The sequence below is a fragment of the Lasiodiplodia theobromae genome (genome assembly GCF_012971845.1).
Source record: "Lasiodiplodia theobromae strain AM2As chromosome Unknown scaffold_6, whole genome shotgun sequence".
In the NCBI taxonomy this organism is placed as follows: domain Eukaryota; kingdom Fungi; phylum Ascomycota; class Dothideomycetes; order Botryosphaeriales; family Botryosphaeriaceae; genus Lasiodiplodia; species Lasiodiplodia theobromae.
The window spans coordinates 442,864-460,868 of NW_023336552.1; the positions used below are offsets into that span (position 1 = coordinate 442,864).

The window sequence follows — 18,005 nt, forward strand, 5'->3', positions numbered from 1 at the left end:
ACCGCAATGCCACCAAAGGGCAAGAAGAAAGACGCTGCCTCGGCTGCTACGAAGCCAGCCGCTGCCCAACCAGAGCAACAGCCGCCAAACTGGCCTCCCTTCAAACCTCTCATCCCGCCTTCAGACCTATCGCTGCAAGAAGTCGTACCAGCACAGATCGTAACAGTGCCCAATTTCTGGCCCTCTTCGCTCTGCAAAACTTACGTGTCTTTTCTCTCTTCGTTGCCTCTCATTACTACTCCAGGGAAGCCAAAGAAAGGAGAAGCAGTGCGGGTAAATGACCGCTTTCAGATTCAAGATCCAGTCTTCGCTAAGAGGCTCTGGGAAGAAACGGCGCTCAAGGATATCGTGCTCGGCAACGTCGAATCTGAGGATGGGCTGCGGATGACTGAAGAGGAGAGAAGAAGTTTCTGGGGTGGTGAGGTCGTGGGACTAAACCCCAACATTCGCATTTATCGCTATTCAAAGGGACAGTTCTTCGATCAACACTGTAAGCCGCTATTTGATTCTGCCATCCACTTGACGGCGCTAAGGACGCACAGATGATGATTTCAACAACGTCGTAATTCCCGGAGAGAAAGACATTCAGGCGAGGACAACCTGGACTCTGCTTCTCTATCTGACCTCGCCGGCCACGGGATGTATTGGAGGTGAGACGGTCTTCTACCCTGATCCGCCAAAGAAAGCGTCCAAGAAAGACCCGCCGCCAGACCCAATCGCAGTAGGTCTGGAGGTTGGCATGGCCTTACTCCATAAGCATGGAGCAGATTGCATGCTGCATGAAGGAAGGGAGGTCCTGGAAGGGGAGAAGTGGGTCATTCGCAGCGACTTGTGCGTTCGCAGGTAGCTCCCCCATAGGGCACATGGTTAAGATTTTGCGACGGTTATAGGTTCGATGGCCACGAGACCACTATTTCTTTAGTTTTACGATAGATGGTGGTAGAAAAGCGGCCTTGATAAATATATTCCGGGGAGGTCTCGCAGTGACCCTGTTGCAGCTATCGGCCAACAAAAACTCTGCAGACAACGAAAGTACACTGAAACTGGCAGTGAACTGGAAAATGCCTTCAGCAGGTGTGCAAAATATCCTCGGCGCCGATGATCGTGAGTCGGAGCTGGCAAAGAGACGGGATTTAGTACACTTCTGTAGGACCTTTGTGGACGCGTGATAAGTCGGCCTTGGCACACGGAGCTGCCTTGGGTTTAGTCACGGCCGGAACTGGGTGGCGCACAGCGCAAGTGGGCGGCTTCTACTTTTTGGCGGTGTGTTGTGGACCCTAGCAAGCGGCAGCGGCGCGTCAACTCAACCTCACGTCCAACACCGCGCTACTGACGCGACGACACACCGCGTTCAGCCCGAAGCTCACCGATTTCGCGGCGCAAGCCTCTCCCTCCCGCCGCCGCCCTTGCATCTACCAGCGCTGTCAACCGATAAGCTTCGACTAGCCTTCCACCATGGGCTCCAGACTCCTCAACGCACCTATTGTGCTCGACAACGGCAGTGGCACAATTCGGGCTGGCTTTGCTGGTCAGGATCTGCCAAAGTGCTACTTTCCATCTTACGTCGGCCGTCCGAAGCACGTCAGGGCTCTTGCCGGAGCTCTAGAGGGTGATGTCTTCATCGGACCGCGGGCACAAGAGCTGCGGGGTCTGCTAAAAATCAACTATCCATTGGAGCATGGCATTGTCACGGACTGGGATGATATGGAGAGGATATGGCAGTATGTCTACGCCGAGGAGCTGAAGACAGTGAGCGAGGATGTGAGTTTCCAAAGGTGTGCTGGCTTGTTCGAGCAAGCTGGCGTTTCCTCCGATCGTTTGCTACGTCTATCACCGGCTGCAAATGGCTAACCCTCGGCAACACGCAGCACCCTGTCCTGCTCACCGAGCCTCCGCTGAACCCACGCACCAACCGCGACACTGCCGCCCAGATCCTCTTTGAGACGTTCAACGTGCCTGCACTCTACACTTCTATACAAGCCGTCCTGTCCCTCTACGCATCTGGCCGCACTACCGGTGTCGTGCTCGATGCTGGTGATGGCGTTTCCCACGCGGTGCCCGTCTATGGCGGCTTTCAAATCAACAACGCGGTCCAGAGAATAGATGTTGCCGGGCGCGATGTGACGGAGCACCTGCAAATGCTGCTGAGAAAAAGCGGCTACGTCTTCCACACGAGCGCCGAGAAGGAAATTGTGCGCAACATCAAGGAATCGCACTCCTACGTCTGCCTGGATCCTGTCAAGGAGGAGAAGGAGTGGTCGGGCAGCACGGCCAGAGCGAACGAAAAGAGTGTTGAGTACAAGTTGCCGGATGGAAAGAAGCTAAAGGTAAGCTCGAATGCGGCTTTTTTTTCCCCCTCCTTACTGACGAGTGAGATTAGATCGGCGCCGAACGTTTCCGGGCTCCTGAGATCCTGTTCAACCCGGAGCTCATTGGATCGGAGTACCAAGGTGTCCACCAGCTCGTCGTCAACGCGATCAACAGGACCGATCTGGACTTGCGCAAGGACCTGTTTGGAAGCATTGTGCTCTCGGGCGGCTCCACTCTGACGAAGGGCTTCGGTGACAGGTTACTGCACGAGGTCCAGCGCCTTGCCGTCAAGGACATGAGGATCAAAATATACGCACCTCCTGAGCGCAAGTACACCACGTGGACTGGCGGCAGCATTCTGGCTGGCCTAAGCACGTTCAAAAAGGTCAGTCACGCAACGACCCCTTGAGCTAGTTCAGAGGGCTAATGATCAGCAGATGTGGGTGGAGAAGGATGAGTGGCAGGAAAATCCGGACATTATCCACCAGAAGTTCGCATGAGGTGTCGCGCAAGCCCCCTTCGGAGAGTCGTCATTTCGCCTTGCATCAGCTTAGGGGCTCCCGCATCACGCGGGGGTGCTCTGTTCCCCTGGCCTTCGGCGAGACTCCGAGGTCTTCGGGAGAGCGATCTACGTGTCATGTCGGCTCCGGTTGGAGCCAGCCATTAGCCCTGCCAGGGTTGGCCTTCCCCGCATTTTCGCTTACCGCCGCGTTCCTGCTGTTTCTGTTACCAAATCCCGAGCTTCCTTTCTCCGCACTTTCCACTGCATGAGTGCGGCGTTTTGTCTGGACTGCAACACAATACCCCGGCGTTTGGCATTTTCACGATGATTGAGGGATTTGACGAACTTCTCTTACGCAATGGCTCACGGAGTGGCACGAATTACCGGATCCCAACAAGACGCATGGCCCCTCTTTGACCGGCAAGGGCGGGGCGGATGAGGCAATTGCGGTCGGTTTCCGCAGGTGCGGCGGGCGGTCTGGGGTAATCGACTAGGGGCGGGAAGCAAAGTCTGGGGATGACGCTAGGACGTGGCCGAGCCAGGAACGCAATACCTGCGTTGCCGCGGGAAGAACTACGTAGGTAGCGTGTTGCCGAGCATTGGCAGTAGTAGGTTCTCGTTCAGCCTCCCCTGAGCCCCGTGACTGTGGAAGTTTGAGAGCGAGTCTAGGTGCCCCGGAGCACAGGCCAAGGCTGCGTCAAAGGTGAGCTGTCCTGGGACCGCGCCTCCGCCTCCACCTCCGGATCGTCCGCATGCAGGTGCAAGGCGGGCGGCAGGGCGTTGTGCGGTGTGGGCAGCGCGGGCGTCATGGGCGGGCGTGCGCAGCGTGCTGCTTACCCCAATGTTGCCATCTTGCGCGAAGCACACGCAAGGAAGACTCATCTGCAGCAGTCTGGGCCACGCTGCGCAGAACACGCGGGCGGGATGCGATCTTGCGATTCACGGGATGATTTCTGTTACGACGCCATTACCCCATATTTACTGCTAGCACGGGCAGCGCATCGCTGTCAGGCGGTCGCATCATCGCGCCAGCGTCCAGTCAGCGACGCGGCTCTGGCACACGCGCCACAGCGCGGCCTGCAACTTACATAACGAAAATTCCAGCAGCCAGACTTCCAGGCACGGGGCCGGGCGCCGAAGCGCAGCCGCGACAAGGCGTGCGCAAAAATTGCTCCTGGCGCCCATGCCGCTAGCTGGAAAGCGCGTGCTATTTTGACGCCCGCCAAGGATCCCAGACCGGCCCCGTGACGAACCCACGTTCTGAGGGCGCTTCCCCAAGCTGCAAAGCTCGTTCCCCAAGCTGCAAAGCGCTGCAAAGCTGTGACGCATGGCATCGTGACCTGATTTCTCGCCATTCTTGCAATTTTTTTCGCGCGGAAAGGGGCCCCCGCCATATAAGACGGCGCAGCCTTCCCGTAGCCCACCACAAAGCACCTCTGCACTCGTCCCTGAAGCCCGCTTCCAGATCTACGCCTCAGTGTTCTTTGCAATTTCCTCTTTCGGACAGCAACCACCAGCCCCACCACACACCCCAACAACACATCGACCATGACCACCAGCCGCAACTACAGCATCACCGAGCCGCACCCGTCGGTGCCGGCCACCTCTACTGCCTTCCATTGGGGACGTGGCGGTGCCGGCAATGTGACGCGCATCAGCTCCAAGGAGGTGACGCCCGGCCCCAGCGCCACCGGCCCTGCCTCGCGCATCAAGCTGCCTGCGCCTCCCTCGAACGGCCAATTCCTCACCGGACGTGGCGGTGCTGGCAACGTGCACCGCGAGCGCGCCATTTTCAGCTTTGACGAGGAGCTCCGCCAGCAGCAGCGTCTGCAGGAGGCCGCCTCGCCCATCTACCACGTCGGCCGCGGTGGCTCGGGCAACCTGATCAACGAGGCCAAGCCCCAGAACATCCGCAAGGGCTCCGCCAGCTCGACCTTCTCCAACGACAGCGACGACAGCGTCAAGTCGGCGCCGCACAAGGCCCGCCGCAGCTACGAGGGCGCGAGGAACTGGCTGAACCGCACCCTGTCCGCCCGGTAAACATTCCGTCCGACGTGCGTTCGGCTTGTTTCCTTTCTTTCGGCAGCTTTATTCGGTTCATCTTTTCTCGATTCAACAACCATTTACCGTCATGGACTCCAGCGGGCTGGTCCTGATTCCCGCTTCTTGAAGAGCATTTCGACGGCGCCTCCGGTTTTCCGTGGGATCATTCAACCATTCAAGCCCTCGTTCCAGGCACTGGATTGAGGCAAGCCATTTCGAGGAAACGTTTTAGTAGCATCATAGGGAGCTAAGTTGAGATTGGGCGCATCATCTGGAGGGAAACCACAAAAAAGTTATTGAGCGTTTTTGATTTTAGTGGGGGGTTGCCAACCATCACATATACCCGGCGGGGAGTTTGGGAATTCCTCGTGGAGAGGGCCACAACTTTTCCAGTGTTTTTCTTTCTATTCTTCCACTATCGTACAACCAGCGGCGGATATACCCAACCCCGGTGAGGGCGCTAGTGAACCCTAGCAATTTTGTTTTTTAAATTAGCTCTCAACTACCGAGTTGCCATTCGGCAACTAATGCTACCGAGTGGATTTCCACCATGACTTCTATTTCCAAGCGAGCGTGGTACACACTTCTGATGGCTGACTGTTCTCAGACCTTGGCCAAAAATGTCTCAAACGCCTACATCAGCTCACTCCGAAATAGCAGCGCTACTTTTTCTGATCAGCAGATTGATCCGTATAGGGATTTGCCCTCCTGATATGTAGCCGCTCTGGAGCAGTTCATCAGCGGCATTAACGGGAGTCTGGCCCCGCTTTCGATCTTCACGCTACGTGTCGCGGTGTCTCCTCCGGGCAGCCTCTTCGGTGTGCATCTGGAGTGTGTGGGTTGTGCGTCTCAAAAATGAGCGCGGACGGGCGGAAAGGGCCAGAGTTTGAAGGCGCCCACGATGGACTCAGCCGTCGGCCGAGCCGGACGATACGTCCGTGAAACGTTCGCAAATCTGCAAATCCGAAGCCGTAAATGCTTACTGAACGGCAAAACGTGGCGCTGGAGTTTAGGAGGCAGCGTGCGGTTGTTGCCGAGGCTCAGGATCGGCCGGGAGAGACGACGAGGCTCGGATAGCGCCGAGCCGTGCAGCAGTAGAAAATTTTAGACACACTGACGTCGATCCAAAGGTCCAGCCATACAGCCAAGCTCTGCAGATTTTTCCTTCGCATTCCAACGACGCCCCCATCTCCCGCTGATGTCATCGTCGTCTGGGGAAGTTGCCGCCGCATGGAAGGCGAGAGCGCCGTAATCTCCGTGTCAGAAATGATTACTCGCCAGGTGCCGGAGGGGGGAGCCGCCGTCAACAGCGCGCAGCGGCATTCTGGAAGCCCATCGGAGCCCCCTTTCGCGCTCCGGCCGCCTGCCCGCAGACATACAGCAATCTCATCTCAAGCAGCGGGCCGCACGGCGCGCGTGTCGCCTGAGAATCTCCGAGTCCGAGATCCCACCAAACTTCTTCCACCACATGCCCACATGCCGAAGAATCGGCAGTCTCAAGCCCTGCATCCGACGAATAACGGCCCCTATTGCGCCATCGTGCCGGTGTCGCGGCCTTCTTCGTGTCGCAGGTGCGGTCCACTTGTGCCCCAGAACCGCGCAAAAGAGCGCACAACGCCCGGTGTCCTTCTGCCACTCTTCTTGACTTGATCGGGCCAATGCCGATGAGCAGGCCCGATAGCCCATTTGTAATTCTGCTATCAGTACGAACATCTTTCCCTGCGTGGCGCTCTGCTCCGGCGGTCAATCGCGCGAAGCGATCTCGTTGGCTACCAGTGTAGTTGCCAGTACCGCCGGCCGAGAGATGCGGACACCGCGCCCTGGTTGGCCCGCGATGCCGATGTTCACTTGCCTCTTATCCGCCCCGATCTAGGGTCTTTGATACATCGAGGGTCCTTGCAGACGTCATTGCGGTGAAAAGTAAACATTTTTTGTCCGTTTGTCATAGCACCCGGCATCCACAACGATAACTGTCTTTTGTCTTCTACCATCGTTGGCACGGCTACTTAACCAAGCCGTCCCCATTCCTAGAGACGCCCAGTCTACTCCTCCGCATCCAAACATTTCACCAGCTATTTAATTCCTTGTGTCTTTTTTGATACCCAAAACCCGCCTCCTTTCAAAATGCCTCACTCTTTCACCGTCTACAAGGGCACTTCCTCTGGCGCCATCACCGAGGCCCAGACTACCCGTCCCGATCTCACCGATGACCAGGTCTACGTCAAGGTCACCGCTTCTGGTCTCTGCGGCACTGACCTGCACTACCGCCACGCCGATATGGCTCTCGGCCACGAGGGTGTTGGTATCGTCGAGCAGGTCGGCCCTAGGGTCAAGAACCTCAAGGTTGGCGACCGCGTTGGCTGGGGCTACCAGCACGACGAGTGCGGCCACTGCAAGCAGTGCTTGACCGGCCAGGACGTTTACTGCCCGGAGCGTGCTATGTACGGCTATGCCGATCTCGACCAGGGCTCCTTCGCTACCGGCGCCGTCTGGAGGGAGGCCTTCCTCTTCAAGCTCCCCGAAGGTCTCTCTGATGAGGATGCTGCTCCCCTGCAGTGCGGTGGTGCTACCGTCTGGACCTGCTTTGACGACTACAACATCCAGCCCACCGCTCGCGTCGGTATTCTCGGCATCGGCGGCCTTGGTCACCTCGCCATTCAGTTCTCCGCCAAGCGCGGCTGTGACACCGTTGTCTTCTCCGGCACCGACTCCAAGAAGGAGGAGGCCATGAAGCTCGGCGCCCACGAGTTCTACGCCACCAAGGACAAGAAGGAGCTTGACATCGGCTCTCCGCTTGACGCCCTCCTCGTCTGCACCAGCGCTCACATCGGTAAGTTTCCGCCTTTAGTTCTTTTATATCTACTTCTTCTAACATTTTACATGATAGACTGGTCCCTGTACATGTCTCTTCTTGCTCCCGGCGCCATCATCTTCCCCCTGTCCGTCGAGTCCGGCGACCTCGTCGTCCCTTACATGCCGCTTCTCCTCGCGGGCCTGCGCATCCAGGGCTCCATCGTCGCCAACCGCGCCACCCACCAGCGCATGCTCGAGTTCGCCGCCCGCCACCAGATCAAGCCTCTCGTCAACAAGTTCCCCATGACCGTCCAGGGTATTGAGGACGCCATGAAGACCCTCGACGAGGGCAAGATGAGGTACCGCGGTGTTCTCGTCCCCGCCGAGAGGCTGTAAATTTTCTCTCCCTCTGAGATATCCTCTCATATATTGAGATGTCTGTAACAATATTCCTTCACGATCATAGCGTTGTTTTTTTGAGGCTTGTCAAAATATTGGGATCATAGACCATTTGCGGGATAGAACGAGTTTGTCTAGACATAGACAAAAAATTAATGACACTCATGATGAGGCTTTACCACCGACAGAAATAACTTGATCAGTGAACAAGAAACATCTCCGGTAAAATGGGGCGCACTGCTCTGAGCACGGATAACACAACCCATGGCAGAAAAAGCAAGCTCAGAAGAACACTACGGAATGCATGTTGCCACTAAGATTAGTACGACGCAGACATATACCTAACGTCTTTAGAACTTCGACCACCCCATACATACCAACTTGAGTGTAGCGCTTGGAAAGCGTTACTATCGCTTTCTTTTACAATACCCGATGGAATAAGCCTTGTAAGTCTCCAGATTTTATGATTGAAGTGATAATGGCCCCTACATTAGCGAAAGAAAACCTTGGATATTAACGACACAAAATACTGTTGCTACAGAGGAACTGTCTTCATTGATTTCTAGGTTTGCGATGGTCATCTCAGGATAAACTGGCAAAAGTAGAAAAAAGAAAAGAGGTGCTATTGCCATAGTCCTTCCACGAATTGCACCATAGTATCTCAGCGTTCAGGAACTCGTTTTCAGGTCATTTGAGTACGTTGTGTTGATATCATATCGTCGTATGCTCTTGACACATGATTGCCGAAATATGCATGCCACCGCTAATCTGAAGCCGCTCTAAAGCTGAACCCCGGCTTTGAAAAGTGCACGCTCTCAATCAACTTTCTTCGTCTCTACCACTCTCCCCAACCCAAAGCCCCTAACCCCATTGCTCACCCACACCCACTCCCCCACCTCGACCGTCTCTCTCGCCACCGGCTCCTCCATGCACAGACCCTTCTTCAAAGCCCATCTTCTCGTCGTGCCTCTCTGCCCGCCCGCGCCCGCCACGGCCTTCACGCTCCTGATGCTGTGGCCCCACCGACCTGGAAACGGTTCCCTTAGCTCCCCTTCATCGCTAAACTTGCTGCAAGACGACCGCTGGGAGACAGTACCTTCTCTTTCGCCTTCGGCATCCTCATCCTCACCGCCGGCTTTTTCCGAGGAAGAGGAGACGTTGTTGGGCACCCCCACCGGCGGCGTCACCCACCGCCCTCCGCGGTAGAAGTACGCGCTCGTGAAGCTGCCCTCGGTCATTTCGCCGACAGAGTTCCAGAGCAGGACTTCGTGCAAATTGCCGGCCGGAGTAGGTGCGGCAGGCACGGAGCGGGCGCGGGCGGCGTCGTAGTGGGCGCGGTGGGTGGTTTTGAGGAGGGTGTGCGGGGAGGTGGGCGTCGGGGCGGTGTCGATGGTGAGGATCCAGGTAGACTTGGGAGAGGAGGTTGCCAGGGAGTCGTCCGGACCGAGGAGGAGGGCGCCGCCGGTTTTGGGGGAGGGGATAAACTGCTTGCTGGGTGGATTGGAGGATGGTGGGGTGGTGAAAGTGGCCGGGTAGAGGGAAGAGAGCGGGATACCCGGAGTGGTAATGATGTCGGTATGCATCTCCCCGGAGCGGTTGAAGAGGACGCGGACCTGGCGCCATGGGGTTAATCCTTTAGGGCCGTGTTGGATTACGGGTGTTTACCTTTAGTGGTGATTCTGCGTCGCCGCTCTTACCCCGCCACGATTCTACCTGTTCGTTCAACAAAGACTCGAGCTCTTCACCATTTGTGAGCTTCTTTGAGACCTCGGCCCACCCGAAATGCTGTGATGCTTCGAGCATGCGGTCCCGGTGGTACCGGAGCATATAGAAAGGACTGGAGGGCGAGAAGCTCACAACATCTGAGCTATTCTCAGGACTGGAACGAAGGGCCGGATCATGACGGAGAGACGTGAACAGAGAGAAAGAAGTTGGTTCCATTTTGTTGCTTTTACTTGGGTTGTTGTCTTGAGAAGCGGTAATGAGTAATGTGGAGCTCCAGATGCGAGAACGACTGACCGTGCTGGGGTAAACACAACACCTAGTCGAGGACGTCACAAACAGTGAAGAATATCCAAAACAAGCAATATCGCAGCAGTGACTAAAGCTTGTCACAGCGGAACCCGAGCGGTGTTTGCAGTCACGTGAGCGAGGCCGAGAGGGGAAGTGCAGGATCGGAGCGGCAGCCGGCAGCGGTTGATGGCTGCAGAACGGTCGGCCGGGAGGGCAGGTGCGCCGATGCAAGCGCGGTCGAACGGTGCTTGGCTGGGTGTTTCGGCGTTAATAGGTGGGCGGTGGTTCGACGGAGGCGGCACGATGACGGCTTGAGCGAAGATCCGGCTGGTGCGAGCTCCAAGGAAAAGTGCTCCAATCTTCAACTCGGTCGCGTCACCGTCCACACAAATCTTCTCCATCCCCCCAGCATCGCCCGCCTCGCCGCCCTCCCGCGAGGTGCCCTAGAAGCTGCGACTCGCCCATCGCCAGCCTGCACAGTTCGCCATGTCGAGCAATCCCGAGCTTCCCATCCCGCGCCCGGCGCAACCCATCACCCTCGACTCCAACCTCGCCGCCGGTGCCGGCTCAGCCTCGCTATGGGACCGGATATCCTCCTGGGCCGCGGAGCATAAGGCCGTTGTCTACACCATTGCCGGCGTGACCGTCTTGGTGACGGGTGCCGGCGCCGTCTACTACTTCTCCGGCGACGCCTCCAAGAAGCCCGAATCCGCCAAGGCCAAGAAGAACAGGAAGCAGAAGGAGAGGAAACGGGCAAAGCAAGCCGCTGACGAGGCTGCTGCGAAGGAGGCCGAGACTGCCGGTACCTGTCCATTGGCCGCATAAGCCGTGCATGTGCTAACTGCGTCAGCAGCTGCGAAGAAGGCTTCCGTCTCCGACGCCAGCGACGAGGAGCTGCCCGTTGTTGACGAGGCCATTGCCGCCGGCCTGACTGCCGATGTAAGTCGAGACGAGCCCCCGCACGCAATTGATTCTGACATTGGTCCAGGAGCGCAAAGACTTCGCCGCGAAGCTCAAGGCCGCCGGCAACAAGGCCTACGGCTCGAAAGACTACAACCGCGCCATTGACCTGTACACCAAGGCTATCCTCTGCAAGCAAGACCCCGTTTTCTACTCGAACCGCGCCGCCTGCTGGAATGCCATGTCGAACTGGGAGAAGGTTATCGAGGACACCACCGCTGCGATCAATCTCGACAACGAGTACGTGAAGGCCCTGAATAGGCGCGCCAATGCCTACGAGCAGGTTGGCCGTTTCAGCGAAGCTCTCCTTGACTACACCGCCAGCTGCATCATTGATGGATTCCGCAACGAGATGAGCGCCCAGAGCGTTGAGCGTCTGCTGAAGAAGGTCGCTGAGGAAAAGGGCAAGCAAATTCTGGCCGACAAGGAGAAGAAGCTCCCGAGCCCCACGTTTGTTTCGAACTACCTCCAGAGCTTCAGGCCCAAGCCGCCGCCAGCCGGTCTGGAGCCCGAGGCCGATCTGGACCAGGAGACTGGCAAGGGCCAGCTGCGCAAGGGTCTGATTGCTCTCAACCTCAAGACTGCCGACGGTTACACCGAGGCCGCCCAGGCCTTTGACAGGGCGTTGGAGCTCGGCGATTTGGGCGAGCACGAGGCTTTCGCCTACAACATGCGTGGAACCTTCAAGTATCTCAAGGGTGACAACCAGGATGCTCTGGCAGACCTGACCAAGAGCGTTGAGCTTGACCCTTCGCTGACCCAGAGCTTTATCAAGAGGGCGAGCATGCACCTCGAGCAGGGTAAGTGACTGCAAATGTACCCAAGGGGCGCGAGCTAACTGATTCTAGGCGAGAGAGACGCTGCCGCCGCCGACTTCGAGCAAGCCATGGGCCAGAACCCCGATGATCCTGACATTTACTACCACCGTGCTCAGCTCCACTTCATCCTTGGAGAGTTCGCCGAGGCTGCCAAGGACTACCAAAAGTCCATTGATCTCGACAAGGACTTCATTTTCTCGCACATCCAGCTCGGTGTCACTCAGTACAAGATGGGAAGCATCGCCTCTTCCATGGCCACCTTCCGTCGCTGCATGAAGAACTTCGAGAAGGTGCCTGATGTGTATAACTACTATGGTGAGCTCCTGCTCGACCAGCAGAAGTTCCAGGAAGCTATTGAGAAGTTCGACGCTGCTGTGGAGATGGAGAAGGCGACCAAGCCACTGGGCATGAATGTCTTGCCCTTGATCAACAAGGCCCTTGCTCTGTTCCAGTGGAAGCAGGACTTCACCGAGGCCGAGGAGCTGTGCAAGAAGGCTCTTATCAGTAAGAAGAACCCAAAACACTGTCATTCGAGATTTGTGCCTGACCAAGATTGCAGTCGACCCCGAATGCGATATTGCTGTTGCCACAATGGCCCAGCTTCTCCTCCAGCAGGGCAAGGTTCCCGAGGCGCTCACGTTCTTCGAGCGGGCGGCTGAGCTTTCGAGAACCGAGGGCGAGATTGTTAACGCGCTTTCCTACGCCGAGGCGACGAGGACGCAGCTTGAGGTCCAAGAGAAGTACCCGCAGCTTGCAAGCCGTCTCGGTGCGATGGGCGCTGGCATGTCCGCGATGGCTCGCTAAACATGCCGTGTGGACGAATAAAATTATAGTCACACCTGTAATCTCCTCATCCCCTTTCCAAAACTCCTTCTGAACTTTGATGCGCCTCGAAATAACACTCTTCTCTCTTGTACTTACCATCCAGCCTTTCTCTCTTCGCTCTTCGGCAGAGGATGCGATATTCTAACGGGTTCATGTGTGTGGGGTCCTTTTTCTATGGGTCTATCGGGAGTGCGGACAGTTCGGAGCAATTTCTCCATTACCTCGAGAGAAAGCTCTTTCAGTCTTTCGAAGTGCTCCTTTAGAAGGGTCCGAGGCTTGATATCCCGTCGTTTCATCGGTGTGTATGTGTGCGTTAAGAGCAATGATCATGGGGCTGGGAAAAAGGAGTGGTCTGCACGCAAGATTTTTGGGGATCTGTCTGGGGCTTGGATAGCCAGCGTATTCCTCTACAACTCCTAATTCAGCATAGGTAGGGAGCAAAAGGACATTTAAGAACTACAGCATATGCGGAAGTGAAACAGTGCGGGGATCCCTTAGACTGCAGTCGTTTCAATGGCAGACACGCATCTTCTCGAGAAATTTACTAGTCGGAATCTGACGCCTGCTTGGCGTTGTCATGAAGCAGGTTGACCGGACACGCGCTGTAATCCTGTACTCACGCACGATCGAATAAGGCATCGGCGGCCTTCCGAGCCTCTACGGCCTTTTCGTATGCGTCAAGTTGAATATCCCCAGCATTCCAGAGCAGGGTGGCTAGGACATGCACGTTGTCCGCCGCAGTTTCTCTTTGCGTCATCTTACTGCGCTGTTTAGCGGACGTAGTTGGCGGAGCGACGGTGCCAATGATATTCAGCCAAGCACCGATTTCCAAGTCGTCGCGATTCACGGACTCGAGGACATGCTCGATGTTGACGTGCGCGATGGTGGACGGATTTGCAGGGTAAGCATGCTTGAGGGTCAAAGTGGCAGTACAGACGTCGTAGCATTCAACACTACACTGCTTGTTAGAACATGGCACTTGCTAGGCGGTACGGCGCGAAGCTTACCAGCCCAAGAAGCGCACCTTCTCGCCCGCGCGTGTGCGCTTGAGGTCGGAAAGGAAGACCAGCCGACTAGACGGCAGAGGGTTCATCTCAGCGAGGGAGAAGCGTCATGTCGTGTGGGCCGAGCAAGGTCAGGCAGCGGCTTGTTCGTGGTTGAGTGGGCGGCGCGGGACCTTGGTCGGTCCGCACGTGCCCACGGCGGGCGCTGCATCATCGGGCTTCCTTGTGCTTCACCATCCCCCCATCATCACCTCGGACGTGCACGCTCCGACCAGGCTCCCATATTTCGCCCTCCTCGACTCGACGAACGGCGCCAGGCAGCAGGCTATCCGCGCGTGTCTTAACCTCGCTCGTCTTACTTTCAGCCTTCCAGGCCTGATCCCCGCTTGCACGCCGCCCACCAACGTTTACCAACGTTCTTCCGTTGCGCAGAGCGCCCCGCCGCCCGCGCGCAGATCGGTCCACGCCCTCGCAAGCAGACAACCACAACAACACGCTCCCCCGCGATTTCCGCCAAGTGCGCTTCAGCTCGAGACCCCGTTCAAGAAACCCTTGACTGTCGGCAAAGATGTCTGGCTGGGGGATGGGTTGGTTTGGCGGTGGAGCGGCGAAAAAGAAGGATGCGCCCAAGAACGCCATCCTGCAGCTGCGCGGTCAGCTGGAGATGCTGTCCAAGCGGGAGAAGCACCTGCAGCACCAGATGGACGAGCAGGACGCTCTTGCGCGAAAGCACGTCAGCTCCAACAAGACCGGTGAGCTTCCCTCTCATGATGTTGGGACCTGGACATCGCTGCCTGCCTGTAGCTTTCGAACGTGATGCTGACAGCCATATTCCACAATTCCAGCTGCCAAGTCTGCGCTGAGGCGTAAGAAGCAGTTTGAGCACTCGCTCGAGCAGACCCAGAGCCAGATAATGACGCTGGAGCGCGAGATTTACTCGATCGAGACGGCCAATATCAACAAGGAGACTCTCGACGCCATGAGGAACGCCGGTGCCGCTATGAAGCAGATTCACGGCAGCCTTACCATCGACAAGGTGGACCAGACCATGTATGTCGCATCGTGCCAAGCGGCCGTCGCCCGTGACGTCAAATGGCTCGTGATTGTTCCAGGCGCACCAACGCTGACATTGTCATTTCAACAGGGAGGAGCTACGGGAGCAACACGCCATTGGCGAGGAAATCTCCGAGGCCATTGCAGCGCCCCTGGGCCAGACGCTCGACGAGGACGAGCTGGACGACGAGCTCGCCGAGCTGCAGCAGGAGGAGTTGGACAACAAGATGCTGGAGACTGGCCAGGTCCCTGTTTCGGACACGGTTTCGAGATTACCGACGGGTCCCCAAGGAGCGCGTAAGTGGCTTAATTTCGTTTCTGGTTTGGCGCCTTTGTTGGCTGACACTTGACTCGTAGTCCCTGGCAAGAAGCAGGCCGAAGAGGACGACGAGGAAGAGGAGCTACGGAAGCTTCAAGCCGAGATGGCCATGTAATAGTGGGTTATCTCAAGCGCAGAGTCATGGGCTCGCTCTGTGTGGCTCCTACAGAAGCAGCATTAAGCCCTTCACTATTATCCCCCGCCTGGCCTGTTCAACCCAACTGGCTATTCTTTGCATCGCGTTTACACTGCTCGGTCACCGGAGTTCTGGTACATGCGTTTTTTTTCCCCTTTGAAATCTTTTCATCCTCGCTGTTTTTCACAGCGTGGAAGTCATACACACTCTTCGATGCAAATCAATGGGATGTAACAATGGTGGTGTATGTGTGGTGTGCGGTGTGTGCCTATTTCGTTATGCGTGAGTCGTGGGCTTTAGGGGCTTATAGATGACATGTTTTTCCCGAATACCAACTATCCATATCTTGAAGGCACTTTCAGGTCTATTTTCAGAAGTTTGTCTTCTCTCTCCTCGCTAAATCTCCATCGATACGTCAAGATCAGTGCAGGTTTTCCTATCTCATTCACAATTTTACTCATTGATTGGAAAGAACATGGCATTGGAACGGATTGCGGCAATTTACAGAGCTTTTACAACCGTCCGGTCAATCAATAGTCAGCCCTATCCACGCTGAAGTGTCTTTATTTTGGGTCTTCTTACAACATTGGAGGTCAATTTGACCACGAAGAGTCTGGCTCTTTTCCAAGTCCATCCAGGTGCAAGAAGACGGTATCATTGCATGCCGTTCGTTATCACACATCTTCCCAACAGAATGTAACAAGTGATTTTTCAGGGGCACGAGACCAGTGGTAGTGCCGTTGTTCTTGTGTAGTGCTGAAGTGTCGACGATGACAACGCCGTCGATCTCGCATGATTTGGCTTAAAGTTGACGCCATTCCGCACAGTGAAAGTAGTCATTCTGTCACTTGCAATATCATGAGGGGTTGAACGCCCGGTGGTTGTTCCAGGTATTCTGTTTGATCCGTATTTCGGATCAGGTTCAAAGTTGAGGTTGTTGAGTGCTGAAGGTGAACCTACCTGCTTCTCTTGCCCACATTAAACAGTCACATGCGTTAGGTGCACAATGTGTATGGGTGACTTCCAAAATGGCGTCAGTAAGGGTCCAACTGACATCGTGACTGTCATGAGGTGGGTGTTGAGGACAGCAGGAGCAGGCATTGTACCTCCCCGCTGAATCTGCGGCTTGTTGGCACATGTCACGCACGGAGCTTCTACGAGACATTCGTAAGGCATGTGAGTATGTGTAACGGAAGCGGCCTTGGTATTCACATGCTCTCTGTGCGCTACACGTGCTAACTAGCCGCCGATTCGGTGGGAGGTACAATGCCTGCTCCTGCTGTATCCAGAGGCCATGGAGAACCACATGCCACCAGGTGGCTTCCCTTCTCAACACCATGACACTGAGACTTCCCAACCAGGACGGCACATGCCGACGGATGACTCCCACCCTGACGACCCTGCGTCAAAGGGTCTTTCACATGCGTGCAAATTAGTCACGATGGCCCAGAAGCTCCTACCTCGTTCCGTCGTCACCCTGGTAGCGGAGCTCGTGCCTCTGTCCGGACCCCCCTCCACCCACCTATATAAACCCTCCTCCTTGCCACCCAGAGGCCTTCTTTTCTTCTCCAGCTCTCTTTGCCTTTTGGCTTAGATCAAGTGTAGTATCTGTTCTTTTTAGTTTAATCTCTAGAACGTCCCTACGGGGGCATATCTATTGATTAAACTAGTTTTTGGAACCGGGTTGGTGGCCTCTGAGCTCCGCTTACCGTCATCAACCACAGTGTCGCCTGTATTTCACTGCCTCGGGCTGACGCGAAGATCAGCTTTGATCTTCGCGACTTTTTCGTTGAGCGCACTCACCTTGGCGTGGGGCCTTGAGGAAGAAGAAAGGATGTCTGGGTCACTGCTTCATGTGCTTTCTTTGCACTTTGCTGGCGAGAACGCCGTCACACTCACTGGACATGAGCTGATGAGCGGCGAAAGAGTCACTCAAAGGCCGTCGTCTGCCTTATGCCACTGCTACGCAAGGCTGCAGGAGGGAAGGCCAGGAAACACTTATTCGCAGGTTTGGAAGGTGCAGTACTCAGCAAGCCATGGCTCTTACACGTCAGTATTTTCGTTCACTGCTTCCTGTCACCAGCCGTGCATGGTACAATATGTTGATCAAATCGAACCATGATCCCTTATGCACCTAAGCGACGCATGATGCGCCGACGTCAAGTGTTGCAGCCGACGGCGTCGCACGGGATCAGAGGGGTTCCAGCATCTGCACAGATGGCATGTTTGAGACCTGTCTATTTTGTCAGTGTTGCACATAGATGGTTTCAAACGAAGCAGCAGCAAGCGCTGCCGGGCATCGAAAACAGGTGTACCAGTAGTAGGGTGCGTTTTGGCGCGTCGCATAATCTGCAGCTCCTAAACGGCAACCGTATAGCGCACCCGAGATGTTGTGCTTGACGCAGGTTTGAGTCTCTCAGGCAAAGGCTAACGCGAAGAATACTGGAACATGGGGTGACTATGCCAACTTTCTTTACGAGGAACAATAGTGGCAGCTATCGCGTCGACGAGGATGTGTGATTATTGATTCCACACGACTAGCTGCGATACCCCTCTGTGGTTCAGCGATGGGACGGAAATAAGGACGGGGTTGCTTGAGACATAGGCAATGCTACAAGGGAATAGAGTTGACCTGCTTTTTCAGACGCCATGTGAGCCGGTCCTCTGAACCAATCACGTCGCAAAGAGCGGGATCGCGTTCCTCAGCGCATATTGCTGACGACCGGGGAGTTCATTTGCAGCGGCTTTTAACTCTTGAAGCCAGATAATGGAAAAGTGGACGGGAGAGAGAAGAAGCCGGTTCCAGATGAAAAGATGGGGGATGCAGAGG

General features: G+C 55.9%; 8 protein-coding genes across 8 annotated transcripts; 6 read left to right on the top strand and 2 right to left on the bottom strand.

Annotated features, from left to right (window-relative positions):
• Positions 1-6: 6 nt before the first annotated feature.
• LTHEOB_2399 (Oxoglutarate/iron-dependent oxygenase) lies at positions 7-847 on the top strand (the record flags this gene model as incomplete). Its single annotated transcript, XM_035511206.1, has 2 exons — positions 7-490; positions 543-847. 2 exons carry the CDS (start codon positions 7-9, stop codon positions 845-847), a joined length of 789 nt encoding a protein of 262 aa, XP_035364108.1.
• A 608-nt stretch (positions 848-1,455) lies between these two features.
• On the top strand, positions 1,456-2,810 carry LTHEOB_2400 (Actin-like protein; the record flags this gene model as incomplete). Its single annotated transcript, XM_035511209.1, has 4 exons — positions 1,456-1,761; positions 1,869-2,327; positions 2,381-2,695; positions 2,748-2,810. 4 exons carry the CDS (start codon positions 1,456-1,458, stop codon positions 2,808-2,810), a joined length of 1,143 nt encoding a protein of 380 aa, XP_035364109.1.
• Positions 2,811-4,360: 1,550 nt separating this feature from the next.
• LTHEOB_2401 (uncharacterized protein) lies at positions 4,361-4,852 on the top strand (the record flags this gene model as incomplete). The annotated part of the gene is made up of 1 exon (XM_035511210.1): positions 4,361-4,852. One exon carries the CDS (start codon positions 4,361-4,363, stop codon positions 4,850-4,852), a length of 492 nt encoding a protein of 163 aa, XP_035364110.1.
• Positions 4,853-6,979: 2,127 nt separating this feature from the next.
• Positions 6,980-8,044, top strand: LTHEOB_2402 (NADP-dependent alcohol dehydrogenase; the record flags this gene model as incomplete). Its single annotated transcript, XM_035511211.1, has 2 exons — positions 6,980-7,685; positions 7,743-8,044. The coding sequence occupies 2 exons, from the start codon at positions 6,980-6,982 to the stop codon at positions 8,042-8,044; spliced, it is 1,008 nt and encodes a 335-aa protein (XP_035364111.1).
• Positions 8,045-8,862: 818 nt separating this feature from the next.
• On the bottom strand, positions 8,863-9,988 carry LTHEOB_2403 (Aminodeoxychorismate lyase; the record flags this gene model as incomplete). Its single annotated transcript, XM_035511212.1, has 2 exons — positions 8,863-9,660; positions 9,713-9,988. The coding sequence occupies 2 exons, from the start codon at positions 9,986-9,988 to the stop codon at positions 8,863-8,865; spliced, it is 1,074 nt and encodes a 357-aa protein (XP_035364112.1).
• A 558-nt stretch (positions 9,989-10,546) lies between these two features.
• LTHEOB_2404 (Mitochondrial precursor protein) lies at positions 10,547-12,642 on the top strand (the record flags this gene model as incomplete). Its single annotated transcript, XM_035511213.1, has 5 exons — positions 10,547-10,862; positions 10,914-10,999; positions 11,049-11,820; positions 11,869-12,342; positions 12,398-12,642. 5 exons carry the CDS (start codon positions 10,547-10,549, stop codon positions 12,640-12,642), a joined length of 1,893 nt encoding a protein of 630 aa, XP_035364113.1.
• A 637-nt stretch (positions 12,643-13,279) lies between these two features.
• On the bottom strand, positions 13,280-13,756 carry LTHEOB_2405 (Telomere length regulation ten1; the record flags this gene model as incomplete). Its single annotated transcript, XM_035511214.1, has 2 exons — positions 13,280-13,616; positions 13,671-13,756. The coding sequence occupies 2 exons, from the start codon at positions 13,754-13,756 to the stop codon at positions 13,280-13,282; spliced, it is 423 nt and encodes a 140-aa protein (XP_035364114.1).
• Positions 13,757-14,235: 479 nt separating this feature from the next.
• Positions 14,236-15,154, top strand: LTHEOB_2406 (Snf7 family protein; the record flags this gene model as incomplete). The annotated part of the gene is made up of 4 exons (XM_035511215.1): positions 14,236-14,419; positions 14,513-14,717; positions 14,812-15,017; positions 15,078-15,154. 4 exons carry the CDS (start codon positions 14,236-14,238, stop codon positions 15,152-15,154), a joined length of 672 nt encoding a protein of 223 aa, XP_035364115.1.
• Positions 15,155-18,005: the final 2,851 nt, after the last annotated feature.